This window comes from Carcharodon carcharias, chromosome 1 (assembly GCF_017639515.1).
Source record: "Carcharodon carcharias isolate sCarCar2 chromosome 1, sCarCar2.pri, whole genome shotgun sequence".
In the NCBI taxonomy this organism is placed as follows: Eukaryota; Metazoa; Chordata; class Chondrichthyes; order Lamniformes; family Lamnidae; genus Carcharodon; species Carcharodon carcharias.
This window is the reverse complement of record NC_054467.1, coordinates 75,722,992-75,739,855: the sequence shown is the minus strand read 5'-3', so window position 1 is coordinate 75,739,855 and position 16,864 is coordinate 75,722,992. Positions and strand designations below refer to the sequence as shown.

At 42.0% G+C, this 16,864-nt stretch overlaps 1 protein-coding gene across 2 annotated transcripts in view; it reads left to right on the top strand.

The window, feature by feature from the left end:
• sorcs2 (sortilin-related VPS10 domain containing receptor 2) overlaps positions 1 to 16,864 on the top strand; it is a 698,208-nt gene that overhangs the window by 675,791 nt on the left and 5,553 nt on the right. The window contains exon 26 of one of the 2 annotated variants that reach the window (XM_041197348.1): positions 13,371 to 13,516. In XM_041197348.1, the coding sequence (XP_041053282.1) occupies positions 13,371 to 13,516 (146 nt within the window). Of the gene's footprint in view, positions 1 to 13,370; positions 13,529 to 16,864 lie in introns of both variants that reach the window. The other variant, XM_041197339.1, reaches the window with a different exon arrangement.

Genomic DNA, 16,864 nt, shown 5'->3' with positions numbered 1-16,864 from the left:
GCCATGCTGCCAAGGGCAGTTACTCACACCTCACCTCTGGAATTCAACTTTTTTGTCTTTGTTGCGAAGAAGGTTGTACTGATGCCTGGAACCCATTGTCCTTGGCAGAACCGAAACTGAGCATCAGTAAGTAGATTATTGCCCCTTGGCAGCACTGTCACTGACCCCCTTCAACATTTTGCTGATAGTTAAGAGTAAACTGATGGGGTGGTAATTGACCAGAATTGGATTTGTTTTGCTGTTTGTGGATCGGACATACCTGGGCAATTTTCCATTTTGCTGTATAGATGCCAGTGTTGTAGCTATATTGGAGTAGCTTGTCTAATGGTGCAGCTCGTTCTGGAACACAAATCTTCAGCACTATAGCTGGGATGTTATCAGGGCCCATAACCTTTGCAGTAACCAGTGCGCTCAGACATTCCTTGATATCATGTGGGGTGAATTGAATTGGCTGAAGACTGGCATCTATGAGGCTGCGAAAGATCATCCAACTGGCATTTCTGGCTGCCTTGGCCAAAACTCCACTCAATCAGTAGCATCAAAACTTGATCAGTTGGTCATTTAGTTTATTTGCTGTTTGTGTGACTTGGTGTGTACAAAATTATATTGTATCTGCCTGTAAAACTACAGTAAAAACATTTGAACCTTATTGATTGTGAAGCAATTTGGGATGTCATAACAATTTATATCTATATAGTACCATCTATATAACTTATATGTATATATCTAGATACAACTTATATCATTCATATAATAAAGTATCCCAAGGTGCTCCACCAGAGCATTATAAAACAGAGTATGACACCAAACTTCATGAGTGGATATTAGGTTGAAAGGAGGTAGGTTTAAGGAGTATATTGAAGGGGGAAAACAAGATAGAGAGGTGGAGAGGTGTTGGGAGGGAATTCCAGAGCTTGGAGCTTAGGCGATTGCAGGCATGGCCGCTAATGGTGGCGTAATTATAATCGAGTACATGATCAGGCACTATAGTGTGTTCTTTCTTTTTTCTTTTACATGCATATAATACATATTCATAATATCCATTCTGTTGAGGTGCAGGTGAGTTGCACTTTAAACCTGGAGTTGTGGTAGTTTTTTTCAAAGCAATTCACCTGAAACCCACTAAACCAATGCAAAGGCTTGAGGAATTTGAAGTGTAAATTACTTCCAGTGCAAATCAAGTTTCTATGATCTTTTGCACTGGTTTAAAAAAACATTTTGCTGGAATGCAGCTTCACCCACAAAACTGACCACGGCCCCAGATCAAATTAATCACTGTGGTGTAATACTGGTAATTATGTCCATTTACAACCTTTGAGGTGGCTCTTAAAAATGTTAATTTTAGGTGCAAGAACACTAATAAGCACCTATGGAATGCTTTTAAATAATACAAAAATTCATTTACTAAGAAACTGACTACTGTGCACCAATGGAACTAGTAAATGCTTCTCTATAGTTTTTAGAAGTAATTTTCAGCTATTTCAAATGACATTACTCATAGGTGACGAAACTGGATACAGAATCACACAGTGCAGAAGAGGCCCTTCGGCCCATCGAGTCTGCACCAACACGTGAGAAACACCTGACCTACCTACCTACTCCCATTTACCAGCACTTGTCCCATAGCCTTGAATGTTATGACGTGCCAAGTGCTCATCCAGGTACTTTTAAAGGATGTGAGGCAATCTGCCTCTACCACCCTGCCAGGCAGCACATTCCAGACCAGCATCACCCTCTGGGTAAAAAAGTTTTCCCCCAAATCCCCCCTAAACCTCCTGCCCCTCACCTTGAACTTGTGTCCTCTTGTGACTGACCCTTCAACTAAGGGGAACAGCTGCTCTCTATCCACCCTGTCCATGTCCCTCATAATCTTGTACACCTCGATCAGGTCGCCCCCCCCCCACCCCCCCTCTTCTCTGCTCCAACGAAAATAACCCAAGTCTATCCAACCTCTCTTCATAACTTAAATATTTCATCCCAGGCAACACCCTGGTGAATCTCCTTTGCACACCCTCCAGTGCAATCACATCCTTCCTATAATGTGGCGACTAGAACTGCACACAGTACTCCAGCTGTGGCCTCACCAAGATTCTATACAACTCCAACGTGACCTCCCTACTTTTGTAATCTATGCCTCGATTGATAAAGGCAAGTATCCCATATGCCTTTTTCACCACCCGACTAACATGCCACTCTGTCTCCAGAGATCTATGGACACACACGCCAAGGTCCCTTTGTTCCTCAGAACTTCATAGTGTCTTGCCATTCATTGAATACTTCCTTGTCAAATTACTCCTTCCACAGTGTATCATCTCATACTTTTCAGGGTTAAATTCCATCTGCCACTTATCTACCCATTTGTCCATCCTGTCTATATCTTCCTGTAGCCCAAGATGCTCAACCTCACTGTTAACCACCTGGCCAATCTTTGTGTCATCCGCAAATTTACTAATCCCACCCCCCACATAATCAACTATGTCATTTATATAAATGATGAATAATAGGGGACCCAGCACAGTTCCCTGTGGTACACCACTAGACACAGGTTTCCAGTCCTAAAGCATCCTTCTGTCATCAGCCTCTGTCTCCTACAGCTAAGCCAATTTTGAATCCACCTTATCAAATTACCCTGTATCCCATGTGGGACCTTGTCAAAAGCTTTGCTGAAATCCATACAAACTACATCACCTACACTACCCTGATCTACACACCTGGTCACCTCCTCAAAAAATTCAATCAAATGTGATAGGCATGACCTCCCTCTGACAAAGCCATGCTGACTATTCCTGATCAAACCTTGCCTCTCCAAATGGAGATAGATTCTCTCCTTCAGAATTTTCTCCAATAGTTTCCCGACCACTGACGTGAGACTCACTGGCCTGTAGATCCCTGGCTTATCTCTACAACCCTTCTTAAATAGCGGCACCACATTAGCTGTTCTCCTGTCCTCTGGCACCTCCCCCGTGGCCAGAGAGGAATTAAAAATTTGGGTCATAGCTCCTGCAATCTCCTCCCTTGCCTCCCTCAGCAGTCTAGGACACAAATCATCCAGACCTGGAGATTTGTCCACTTTTAAGCCTGCCAACACATCCAATACCTTGTCACTCCCTATATCAATTTGCTCAAGAACCTTGCAGTCCCTCTCCCTGAGTTCCATACCTTCATCCTCATTCTCTTGGGTGAAGACAGATGTGAAGTATTCGTTCAACACTCTACCGATGTCCTCTATCTCCACCCATAGATTGCCCCCTTTGGTCCCTTAGGGGCCCATACTCTTTCCCTGGTTACCCTCTTCCCATTGATATGCTTATAGAATATATGGGATTTTTCCTACTTTTGCCAGCCAGAGCTTTCTCATTTTCCCTCTTTGCTCTCCTAATTGCTTTCTTAAGCTCCACCCTGAACTTTCTGTACTCTACTAGCCTCCGCTGATTTGCTTCCCTTGTACCTGCTGAAAGCCTCTCTTTTCCTTCTTATCATATTCTGAATATCTCTGGTCATCCATGGTTCTTTGGGCTTGTTACTCCTTCCTATCACCCTAGAGGGAACATGTTGAGCCTGTACCCTCCCCATTTCCTTTTTGAACGCCCCCCCACTGCTCCTCTATAGATTTCCCCACAAGTAGCTGTTCCCAGTCTACTTTAGCCAGATCCTACCTTATTTTACTAAAATCCGCTCTCCACCAATCCAAAACATTTTGTTTGCAACTTGTCTATTTCTTTGTCCATAACAAGCTTAAATTGTACCATGTTGCGGTTGTTATCACTAAAATGCTCCCCCACCACCACCTCAGCCACTTGTCTGGCTTCATTCCCCAGAATTTGACTAAAAATGCTTATCTTTATGCTGAACCCTGTTTTCAGTTATTACTGAAACTGCAACAAATTACCATTCTTAAATGCATCATGGATTATATTTTTAATGCACAGAAATTACACATTCTAATAAGATGTTCAATTATGCTGGAACATTGAAAATTTGATGTTCCAGATTGGTTGATTTTGGGTTTTAGATATTTGAATGGAAACTTTAGCAAACAGACTTCTGAAAACTAGTGTAATTTTGAGCATGACTGTCTCTTTTCGCCAATTGTACCAAAGAGGAAACTCTACGCCCAGCTACTTAGTGTCAGTCAGTGTGTAATTCCTTTCTCCTCTTTCTGCCAATCTGCTGCACCTAGGATGATCCAATGATATGACAAGGCGACACAGATGGATATGGGTAAATGCTTAAAGCAATCTTATCTCTAGGGTGCTGGAATTTACATAATTTCATGCAGCCTCACACACATGCTTAAATTGCTATCGATTTATTCACTTTGAGATGGTGGCTGGGACATTTCTCAGTTATTAGAATACTTTGTTGTCTTTAACATTTGTACTTTCTGTCTGTAGCGCCTCTGCATTCCCTTCTACTGTTATGTCCATGTTAATAACTGATATGCTACCCCTTACCAGTGAGACTGCACCTTCATTCAGTTTAACAGGTCTATTTTTGTGAAGTAGTCACTTCCCCGTCTTCTGTTCAAAACAATGTCTCAGTTATGTCAAATAATGACAGATTTACTCTAAATTTATATATCTCTAATTCTAATATTCTGCTACTCAGTTCATTCTTATCCTTGCATTACTAAATATTTATTTATCCTCACTTCCTTAAATTTATGTGATAATTTATTATATTATCATTTCTTGTCCATAAATATTGCTTTCTTCTAACTTTTACACATTTGCTAATCCATGTTTACCAATTCTTTCCAATTCTGCTTAAATTAATCTCAATTCTCTGTTTATGTTACACTTAACTCCCCATCTGGTTCTGTGCAGGCCATGCTTCCTGTAACTGCTAGCTGAGGAAGTTCCCCACTGATATACAAAATCAACCCCTTTCTGTGCACATCGGTTTGGCAAGCTTTTGGATGTCACAAAACAGCTTTCTGACTTTCTGCCAAGCTCTTGAATTTGAGGAGATTGTGGACAAACTATTCAGCAATCAGGTTTCCAATGGAGTCTGAGCTTCGTTGGACCCATGGTCAACCTAGTAGCAGTGGCTCATCTCAGCATATGCTCCACAAAGAATTCAATCTCTGTAAAATTCTGCTTCCTGCTTCTCTGCAGTAAGAATTTGTGCAATTCTATCTGTAATACCACAGTCACTTAAGAGGTAAAGGGTCTCAATTCCAGCTGGTTAAATCCAATTAAACAAATTGAGTATTTATGTCTGGTAACTTTTTTGTTATTCATTCATGTGACATGGGGGCTGCTGGCAAGGCCAGCATTTATTGCCCATCCCTAGTTGCCTTTGAGAAGGTGGTGGTGAGCTGCCACCTTGAACCGCTACAGTCCATGTGGTGTAGATAAACCCACAGTGCTGTTAGGAAGGAAGCTCTGGATTTTGACCCAGCGACAATGAAGGAACGGCGATATATTTTCAAGTCAGGATAGTGTGTCTCTTGAAGGGGAATTTCCAGGTGGTGGTGTTCCCATGCGTCCACTGCCCTTGACCTTCTAGATGGTAGCAGTAGTGGGTTCGGAAGGTGCTGCTAAGGAGCCTTGGTGAGTTCCTGCAGTGCATCTTGCAGATGGTAGATTGCTGCCACTTTGTGTCGGTGGTGGAGGGAGTGAATGTTTGTAGTTTGGGTGCCAATCAGGTGGGATGCTTTGCCCTGGATGGTGTCAAGCTTCTTGAATATTGTTGGAGCTAGTGACGAGTATTCCATCACACCCGACTTGTGCCTCGTAGATGGTAGACAGGCTTTGGGGAACCAGGAAGTGAATTACTCACAGCAGGATTCCTATCCTCTGACCTGCTCTTGTAGCCACAGCATTTATATGGCTAGTACAGTTCAATTTCTGGTCAATGGTAACTCCCAGGATGTTGATAGTGGGGGATTCAGTGGTGGTAATGCCATTGAATGTCAAGAGGTGACGGTTAGATTCTTTCTTGTTGGAGATGGTCATTGCCTGACACTTGAGTAGTGCAAATGTTACTTGCCACTTGTCAGCCTAAGCCTGGATATTGTCCAGGTTTTGCTGCATTTGGACATGACTCCTTGGATACTGAAGCAGTCCACAAATGGTGCTGAACATTGTGCAATCGTCAGCGAACATCCCCACTTCTGACCTTATGATGGAAGGAGGGTCATTGATGAAGGAAGATCATTTGGGCTGAGGACATTACTCTGAGGAACTCCTGCAGTCATGTCCTGAAACTGAGTTGATTGACCTCCAACAAGGAGGTCACAACCATCTTCCTTTTTGCTAGGTATAATTCCAACCAGCAGAGAGCTTTCCCCCTAATTCCCATTGATTCCAGTTTTGCTAGAGCTCCTTGATGCCATACTCAGTCAAATACTGCTTTGATGTCAAAAGTAGTCACTCTCACCACACGTCTGGAGTTCAGCTCTTTTGTCCATCTTTGAACCAAGACTGTAATGAGGTCAGGAGTTGAGTGTCCCTGCAGAACCTAAACTGGGCATCAGTGAGCAGGTTATTGCTACGCAAGTACTGCTTGATAGCACTGTTGATGACCCCTACCATCACTTTACTGATGATCGAGAGTAGATTGATGGGTTGGATTTGTCCTGCTTTTTGCGCACAGGACATATCTGGGCAATTTTCCACATTGTTAGGTAGATGCCACTGTTGTAGCATACAGGAACAGCTTGGCTCAGGAAGCGGCAAGTTCTGGAGCACAAGTCTTCAGTACTATTGCTGGAATATTGTCAAGGTCCATAGCCTTTGCAGTGCCTTCATCCATTTCTTGATATCAAGTGGAGTGAATCAGATTGGCTGAAGACCGGCATCTGTGATGCTGGGAACTTCTGGAGGAGGCCGAGATGAATCATCCGCTTGGCACTTCTGGCTGAAGGTTGTTGCAAATCCTACAACCTTATCTTTTGCATTGATGTGCTGGGCTCCCCAATCATTGAGGATGGCGGTATTAGTGGAGCCTCCTCCTCCAAGGAGTTGTTTACTTTGTGATAAATTATCATCTACAACCCGTCTGTAACTAATGGGGTAACCTCCTGACGTTGTGATCCCAGCTGGAAGCAACCTACTGGGAACACATGTTGAGAATTGTGGACTCCCTTGCATGAGTTTCGCACCGTTAACTTTAATGTTCACAAAATCATATGTAATGGCCCCTCAAATTTATGAAATTCTCTAACAGATGAGGCACGCCATGAGAAGCACAAAGTCACTGATTTGTCCCTTATATGATAATATCTACTATCCAAGCAGGGTTAAAGGCATTGGCAGGACAATCCAGCCCAGTGGCATTTATTGCAGCTATGACCTTAGAAGTAACAAACATTCAGCTTGATAAAGCTGAATCTAAAATATCAGCTTGTCTCATCAGAGCCACAGTTTAGAGGAGTTTATTAAGATTAAACTCAGGTAAAGATTAGTTTTGGCCCATTTTTGAATGCATATCTAGCAGTGTGTTATCTGTGCACACTGGAGTGAGAGATCCAAGACCAGCCCAACATTGTTAAGCTAAATTCCAAGAAGAGCTTGGAACGGTGGCAGATGGATTTGATTGTGAGCACTGTGTAGTCGGGAGGAGCGCTCCTGCTTCTCCTGGTTATGCAAGTTGGATTTAATTAAAATACTTACCCTCTGTTCATGGTCAAATTAAGTTTCAGTGGCCATGGAAGAATCCTGAGTAGCTTATTAAAATTCAGTCCAGCTAAGGGACCTTAAAATATGCACTTTCAGGCTTCTTTAACGTTCCTCATGACCACCGACAAAAGGTAACGTTCTTAAAGCATTTTTTAAAACTTTTTTAAATTCTCTAGAGCCAAAGCCAGGATGAGTACTTTCTTCCCACCAACCAACCCCCTCACCCCACAATTTGACAGTCCTGGTCGTTGTACCCCCAGCCCCTTCCAGAACTTACCTGAAAGCTACAGCCAGCTGCCTGCAGTTCAGTTCACTTGTGGAACTGACAGTGTGGGTGCTCGATGCACTGGCAGCTTGCCCTGTTGATGTTGATGAGGCCCAGGTCCAAGAGGTAGACCTTGGCTCAGTCGTGGTGCTCTTGCTTCTGAGTCAAAATGCTGCGGGTCTCACTCCAGGGACTTGAGCGCATTGGTTAGGCTGACACTCCAGCCCAGTTCTGCGGAAGTGCTGCCCTGTTGGAGGTGCCATCTTTCAGGTGAGATGTTAAACCAAGGTCTTGTCTGCCGTTTTCAGGTGGATGTAAAAGATTCTATGGCACTATTTCAACAACAACAACAATTTGCATTTAGATAGGACCTTGCTGTTTCACAGGAGTATTAGCAAACAAAATTTGAGCTGACCAAAATCTTGGCCAAAGAGGCAGGTTTTAAGGAAGAAAGAAAGGCAGCCTCACCCACTGGCAACATATATTGAGAATTTAGCATTGGCATTCGAAAGCTTAGGGCCTGGGCTGCTGGAGGTATGGTCGCCAGTGGTGGAGTGATTAAAATCGGGGATGTGTAGGAAGCTGAAATTTGAGTAGTGCATAAATCTTGGACGGTTGTAGGAATGGGGTATGTTGCAGAGATGGGCAGTCTAAGTCCATGGAGGAATTAAAAACAAGGATAAGAAATTTAAAATCAAGGCATTCCTGGACCAGTAACCAATGTAGGTTAGTGATGGGTGAATGGGATATGGTGCAAGTTAGGATACAGACAGCAATGTTTTGGATGAGCTTAAGTTTATGTAGGGTGAAAGATCAGAGGCTGCCCTGGAGAACATTGTTAGCTCTGCATTTGATTATTCCAAAGGTATGAGTGAGAATTTTAGCAGCAGGTGAGTTGAGTCAGGGATAGACCCCGTGGATGCTATGGAGGTGCAAGTAAACACCCCTGACGACAGAGCAAATATAAGGCTAGAAGTTCAGCTCGGTGTCAAATACAACAGCAAGATTGCTTACAGCCTGGTTCAGACTCCGACAATTGCTAGGGCAAGGAATGGAATTGGTGGCTATAGAACAGTGTGTGTGTGGTGTGGTTAAAAAACAATAGCCTGAATTTTAATCCTCGAGGCAGGTAGCAGGACTTGGGAAAATTATGGACTCTGCCCGTCCTCCCGCCTCAGGAGATAATGTCTGCAAAGGCAGGGTCTTCACCTTTGCCAGGGGGCAGCGGGAGTGTGGGTTGGAGTTGGGCCAGCTAACCCAGGAAAAAAGTTTGGAAGCAGGGATGCCGGTGCAGAGGTGGGCTGGTTAAAAGGCCCACCTCGGTGCTTTGGGATTTCATAATGAAGCTTGGCTGAGAGCCCAGATATCCATTAACCTTGTTGAAACAGCTACGCCACAGGGAAAACATTGCTTGATTGACAGCTCAGACTCTCTGATTTCTGCTGTCAATTTCACAATGTTTATTTACACAAGTGTTTTCAAGGGCTTATGGTTTTTGTTATTGATCCTTTAAAGTGTCTGGATGATTGACATTTTTATTGCCATCTAAGTGAAATGGCTTTTTTTAAACATAGTAGAAGGTTATGAATGGATTACTTAAATTAGAAGTCCTTTTTACACATCATACTGTCACTGTAGGTTTCATTGGTTCTGTACAGTGTATAGTGGGTCAATAGGCATGTAAGTACCATAGATTTGTATTGGAAGTATGAGGGCCTGTGGCGGGTGGGTGGAAGAGCAGAGCTTGGCGTAGGGCACATGAGGGGCTATAGGGGGTGGATGGAAGGCATAGGAGACATGAGAGGTCATGGGGGTGGGTGGAAGGACAGAGGTTGGCACGGGTGGGCATGAGGAGAACTGTTTGAACTTACCTTTTAAAAGGTCCCCTTAAACAGAATAAGGTTCAAGACACCTGAGGGGCCATGAACCACGACTCTTTAAAAACCTGGCCCGACTCCATGAAAATTGCAGAGAAGTAGGAGATACCTATCTCCACAATGGAGCAAGGTAGGTCAGGAATGCCAGATGCAGACTTTTGACAGGAGCCCACACCCTTTAAAGGCACTCCCGAAAATCAGACAGCCTAGGAGTGGGGTCGGGAATCCCAGAATCAGGACCCCACCCCCATTTTTAAAGGGCACCCGAGTCATCCTGACTCGGTAAAAATCCAGGCCAATGGTGTTGGTCTTCCTAATACTTGGAAGAAATTTCAGCAAATTCATTATTGTATATTGGGCAAGCAGTGTGACAAATCAGAGACAGAGAGGGTTGGAGAGAGGTGATGATGAGGTGAAGCTAGGTGTCATCGGCCTATGTTTGGAACTTAATGATGTGCTTTCAGATGATATTGCTGAGGGGCAACATGTAGATAAGAAATGGGAGGAGGCAAAGTCTAACAGCACAGGAGCTGGCATAGAAAACATTGCAAATGACTATCTGGCTAAAACTGGATAGTTAAGAATGTCCCACTCAGCTGCATGACAGAGGACAATTGTGTGACCAAACATGACTAAGAAGAACATTTTGAAGAGGAGTTCTCCTTGGGGCTCTGGGCAAAGTTTATCCTTCAACCAACACCAGTGAAAATATATTATCGGGCCATTATCTCATTGCTGTTTGCAGGATTTTGCTGTGCTCAAATTAAATGCCGTATTTCCTATATTACTGCAGTAACTGCACTTCAGACGCACTTAATTGGCTGTAAAAGTGCATTGGGATGGCCTGAGGTTGTGAAATGCACTAATGAAATGCGAGTTTGTTTCTTTCTTTCCATTTGGGGATAGCTTTATACCTTTCTGTTTGTGTGAGCTGCTCACCCAGCACTGAGTCTGGGCCCATAGACAGACCCAGAACAATTTGTGCCCCCTATGTCTCCACTGAAGTTAAGAGCTTTCAGAGGTTCACACACTACTAACATCTCCATTGCGCAAATGATGCACTGCAACCCAAAAGTTTGAAATAGAGCAAGGTGCTTGAGTGCTTTTTTAAAAATGTAAATCTCTTGCTGTATACTTAATTCACATCATGTGTTTGGTATTACAAATCATAAGAGGCCTTTCATTTTGTTAAGAAGTTTAATGATGCCATGCAAACTGTCTGAATTTTGTGTGGCTGTATGGATGATGTATAGCAGGGTAATTAATTTAAAATTTTAGGACTTCCTTAAAATTCAAAATTGCTTAAGGCTCTCTAGAATACCTGCACAATCCATCCAAAGTCCAATTGCAGGTTGTTTTGTCTTTTTAAGTTTCAATTACATTTTAGAAATAGTGCAAAATAGGGAAGCTGTGAATAATTAGACTAATCCCTCAATCATAATATCAAGGATGGGGCTATTTGCTGATGATTCCACAGTGTGTTCAGCTCCATTCGCAACACTGCTAATAATGAAGCAGCTATGTCAACCTACAATAGGTCCTGCATCACATCAAGATTTAGACTGACAAATGGCAGATAATATTTGTACCACATAAATGCAAAGTAATGGTCATCTACAGCAGGGCATAGACCAACCATCTCCCCTTGATCTGGAATGACACCCTCATCACCAAATTGACCTCCATCAGAAATTTTGTGGGTTACCATATACCAGAAACTGATCTGGATTAACCACATCAACATCATGGTTACTGGAGCAAGGCAAAACCTGAGTACTTTGCAATGAGTGCCTCACCTCCTGATACTTTAAGTCCCTGTCCACCAAGGGCAAGACTCAGATGAGGAGTATGAAACTAATATTCGCCATTCATCCACACGAGTTCAGCTGTAGCAACACTCAAAAAGCTCAACACTAAACAGAGTAGAGCAGTTCACTTGACTGTTGCCCCTACAATGGACGCAATCTTCATCCTCACCACCAGAGTACTCTGGCTACAGTATGAATGATCTATCTCAGGGGTGAGGAGCCTGTGGTCCATGGGCCAGATCCGGCCCATTGTTCAATTTCATCTGGCCCGCAGCAAGATTTCTAAAAAATTAAATGAGCTCAAGATGTTTTGTGTAGAGTCTGAATACAGCACTAGATCTTTCTATAGCCTCAATTACTGTTTTTTGTTGTCTCAGACGCTATTTTTAGTGAAACAAAAACAAAATGCTGGAAAACCTCAGCAGGCCTAACAGCATCTGTGGAGAGAAAGACAGAGTTAACGTTTAGTTAACTCTGCCTTTCTCTCCACAGATGCTGTTAGACCTGCTGAGTTTTTCCAGTATTTTCTGTTTTTGTTTCAGATTTTCAGCACCTGCAGTATTTTGCTTTTTGCTATTAGTGAGATCTGTACAAACTCATCATGACAACATGGGCTGCTCGTTTGGCTCTGTAACTGACCATGATGCTGCCTGAATACAATTAAGTCCCGGATGAATTTTAGGACAGTGTTAGACTTCTGGGTTGGGAAACTTGCCATCTAATTTAAACAAAAGAATGACACCAGAAATGATGAGAAACATTACCTTTGACTGTGGTTGGTATTCCGTGGAAAGAGCTCAAATCAGATCACAAGTTGACATTGCAATTTTATGTACTAAAGAGCTCCACCCACACTGTTGATTTTTATGTGTATGTGGCCTGCGACTGATTTTGTCTGTGTGAATGGCCCATGATAAGAAAAAGGGTTCCCACTCCTGATCTACCTGATGCTCTGCAATACCTCACCAAGGTTGCTTAGACAACACATCTTTCCACTGTGACCTCCACTATCATAAAGAATAAGAGCAGCAATGTTGTAAGAGTGCTGTCACCTCCCAAGATTTCCTTCAAGTCATACCCATCCTGAATTGGACATACATCACCATTGTTTCAGCATTGCTGGGTCAAATCCTTGGAAATGCCTACCCAGCGCCTTTGTGGGAGAACCGTTACCACAGTAAGTAGTTCAAGGAAATGTCCCAGTGTCACCTTGTCAAGGTAACTGGACTACACAATGTGCCCTTGCCAGTCATTTCCACAAACAAAAATATGTATATTTTTTAAAATTGCTTCTTGGGGAACTATACAGTTCATCTTGGTGAAAACCACTGATCAGTGCACTGATGCAAGACATGCAGAATAACAATACTAATTCACTCATTCTTCACTGATTCTTCATTTCTCTAGTGGTTAGAAACTACCAGGATAAGGTGGCCTTACCTTTGTTTTTCCAGTACTGGCAGTGCCATTGCATCATTATTAACATGATTAGCACTAGCTTAGTAAAAGCACAAGCTTAATAAAAACAATCATTTGCTTGTGCTTGTGGAAAAGAATTACAATTCTTAGTACTTCGTAGGAGTAACTACCAAAGATGCATTTTACAGGATTGTCCTACCATTCATTTAAATATTAAGAGAACCATGAGCAGTGCACCACCTAATGGGCTCCCAATGGGCGAGGCTTCTTCTCAGAGTACAAAATCAGAAATTATAATTCTATTATTAAAAAGCAAAACTATTGTTATGGTGATAATGCACACTGACAGTAGATATATTCTCCCTTTGTGTGGCAGGAAGATACCTGGGCGGAATGTTTATGCACAGATGCATAATGAAAAGGAGCAGGAAATGACCAGCCCTGTCAATCACAGTGAAGACACACAGCACATCATACAAGGGGAAGAGTATATTGATGATGATTTGGACTCCCAGACGCTAGGTAACGGAAGAGGTAGCCTGTTTTATTTCAGTTTCTTTCTTTTTTTAAACAATGGTATTTGGAATCAAACTTGCCTGGTTAAATTAATAGACTCATAGAAAGTTGCAGCACCGCAGGTGGCCATTCGACCCAACATGCCTGTGTCACTTTGTTGGAGCAACCAAATTAGTCCCACTCGCCTGCTTTTTGTCGGTATCCCTATAAATTGTTTCTCTTCATGGCATCATATGCTATTGAAACTGCTTCAACATTTTTGGTTAGTGCATTCCAGATCACAACTCATTGTTGTTTAAAAAAAAAATTCTCATGTCACTTGTCCTTTAGCCAATTGCCTTAAATCTGTCCTCTAGTTACCGATCCTTCTGCACAGGAAGGTTTCTCTTTATTTACTCTATTACACTTCCATCAAAGCTTTTCTTAGCCTTCTTTGTTTTAGGAAGAAAATAAACAGCTTCTCCAATCTCTCCACATAACTGAAATCCCTCATCCCTGGTAGCATTCTAGTATATCTCTTCTGTACCCTCTCCAAGGCCTTAAAATCCTTCCTCAAGTGTGATAGCCAGAATTGAACATAATACTCCAGCTAAGTCCTAACAAATATCAATTTGTTTATATTTTTAAAAATAAATTTGGGCCAGCAGTGATCTGAAGTATTTTTGTGCAGTGCTCCTCCTGGCTCCACAAAAATTTAACCCAGAAACTTTCCTTAACTGTTTTTGGATCAGACAACAGCAATTCCTTTCAGGACTGCTAGGTAGGCCACTCAATGCCAAAACATGGCACACACCTCATCTGTGTGTCCCTAAAGTTTGAGTCTGAGTCCTAACCAGGTAATAGAATCTTGAAGGCTTACCTCTTGAAACAGACCAGCTGCCCAAAGAAGGGAAACTGGGAAAATTCGTAAATTGGTAAAACAGCAGAAGATCCGTGGGAGGTGTTTTTTAAAAAAAAATTAGTGTGATATGGCGCTAGTTTATACCCCAAAGGGACAAGAGGTCTTTCCAATGAAAACAGTCACAAGTGACTAAAGAGGTAAGAGACAGCATAAAATTAAAAGAAAAAGCATACAAAAATGCAAAAAATAGCACAGATCCTGGTATATGGCAGAAATTCAAAGAACAGCAAAGGGTGTCAAAGCAGAGAGCAGGAGCTATAACATAGATTATAGAAGAAACCTGCAAGGTAAATCAAAATCAACACAAAAACTTTTACAATTAAGAGAAATGGAGGTTGTTCAGGAGCAAGTGAAATCCTTCGAAAACTGATAATGCTGATATTCATCCATGAAAATAAGGAAATGGTGGACATGTTGAATAATTTTTATCAGTACTTACAGTAGAGGAAGAGGATAGTGTGCCAGATATCCTAAGGAGACTTATATTGAATCATGAATGAGATTCACCAAATTTAATGTGAGCAAAATAACAATAATGAAGAAAATAACAGCTTAGAGTGACAAATCACAGGACTAGATGGTTTCCAATCCAGGGTTTTAAAGGAAGAAGGTGAGAACATTGCAGATGCTCTAATTATAACCATCCAAAGTTCTCTCAATTCAGGAACAGTTCCTTTAGTTGGGAATATTCTGCATGCCATCCACTATTAAGAAAGATGAAAGAGGGAAAGTAGGAATTACAGACCATTTGTCCTAACCATCGGTTGGGAATTTACTTGAGTTTATAACTAAAGGTAGGGTGATTGAAGAATTGAAAAGTTTCAGCTGATCAGAGAGAACCAGCATGGATTTGTAAAGGGTAGGTCATATCCGACGAACGGAATTGAATATTTTGTAGAGGTGACTAAAGTGGACAGGGGAATGTCCATAAATGTTTATTTGTATGTACTTCCAAAAGGCATTTGATGAAGTCTCTCATAGGTTACTGTTAGTTAAAGGCATGAGTTGAAACTCATGGAATCGAAAGCAAATTGTTAACTTGGTTTGGAAATTTGCTGAGTGGCAGGAGACAGAGTAGGGATAATGTGCCACATAGTTACGATCCCCGTAACTTTTTAAAAGGTAGGAATCCCCATGACACCAATGGAAGGAAAATCGCTGGACAAGATTTTACTTTTTAAAACATGTATGGTAACAAACCAACTAAAATCAACATAGCTCAAACATTAATTAACTGGCGAAGGGTATTTAAAATAAAAAGGTAAATTTTACTTCAAATAGTTGATGCAACAAAGTATGGTCACTACTTTGTGGTCTTTATGGGGATCGTAACTATGTGGCTTTTTCTCCCATCATTGAAATTGTTAATAAATACATTGAATAGTTGAGGTCCCAACACAGGTTGTGCAATGAGTCACATTCTACCAATTAGAGTACCTGCACATTATCCCAATTCTGTCTCCTGCCACCTTTTGTAAACAGCCAAAAGGACGTGCTGTTTGATACGACCCACCAGTCATTGAAACGTACGGCCTACATACCTTGGCAGTGCACCAGCACTGAAATTCATATACCACATTGCTCATTTGCGTTGTAGGCAGAACATCTTTTTGGCGACAGAATCCTGTTAGTGGAAAACACCACTCGTGTTACCGCTGCATAGTAGCAGCTTGAAATGACTAGCTTTGAGCTTTGTTGCTCAAATTTTTGAGATACTTCACCTTTTCAGGGTAATTTAAGGTAGACTGGACACTTATCATGTCTGCAAGTAGTGGTCTTATGACCATTTGTGAGCACGCACAATACACAGCGAGCAATGGCCTCTTCGGGGTAGCCATTATCTCACAGGATAGCGTTGTTGCACCCTATTTCAGTGTCAAGCTGCATGTTGACCAAATGGCTCGAGCCCTATTTATGAGATTGCCACTAAGGTCAATCTTGTACCATGTGGAGCTGTAGGAATCCCAATGCCTATATTGACCAGTGAAGGTTGGCTTGCAGTGGACAGTTGTAGAGAACATTTTAGTGGATTTCTCAATTAGAGCATCGAGGAAGAGTGCACGTTGGACTGCTCCTTTTCAAAGGTGAATTTGAGTGCAGATTGCTGTGCGCATTAAGGTGTGTAAGGAAAGTTTTATTTGTCACTGCAGATTAAAATATAGCAAATGTGTCATCCAGATATTGGAAATATGCAAAGGGTTGGGAGTCATTCCATCAAAAACGTTTTCTCATGGAAACCATGGCAATACCATCTATTTGGGCATACATGGTCTCATTAAAGCTGAATTCAACTGCATGGGTTGTTAAGTTAATAAATTCAATTGATACAGATTCAGAACATGGTGGTGCATCTAGATTGCCACTTTATAGTGATGCAGCACAAATATCTCTGGCTTCCTTGTGAGGCGCATTAGAGAATAACAACTCACTCAATCATTTGGCTAATTCATGTT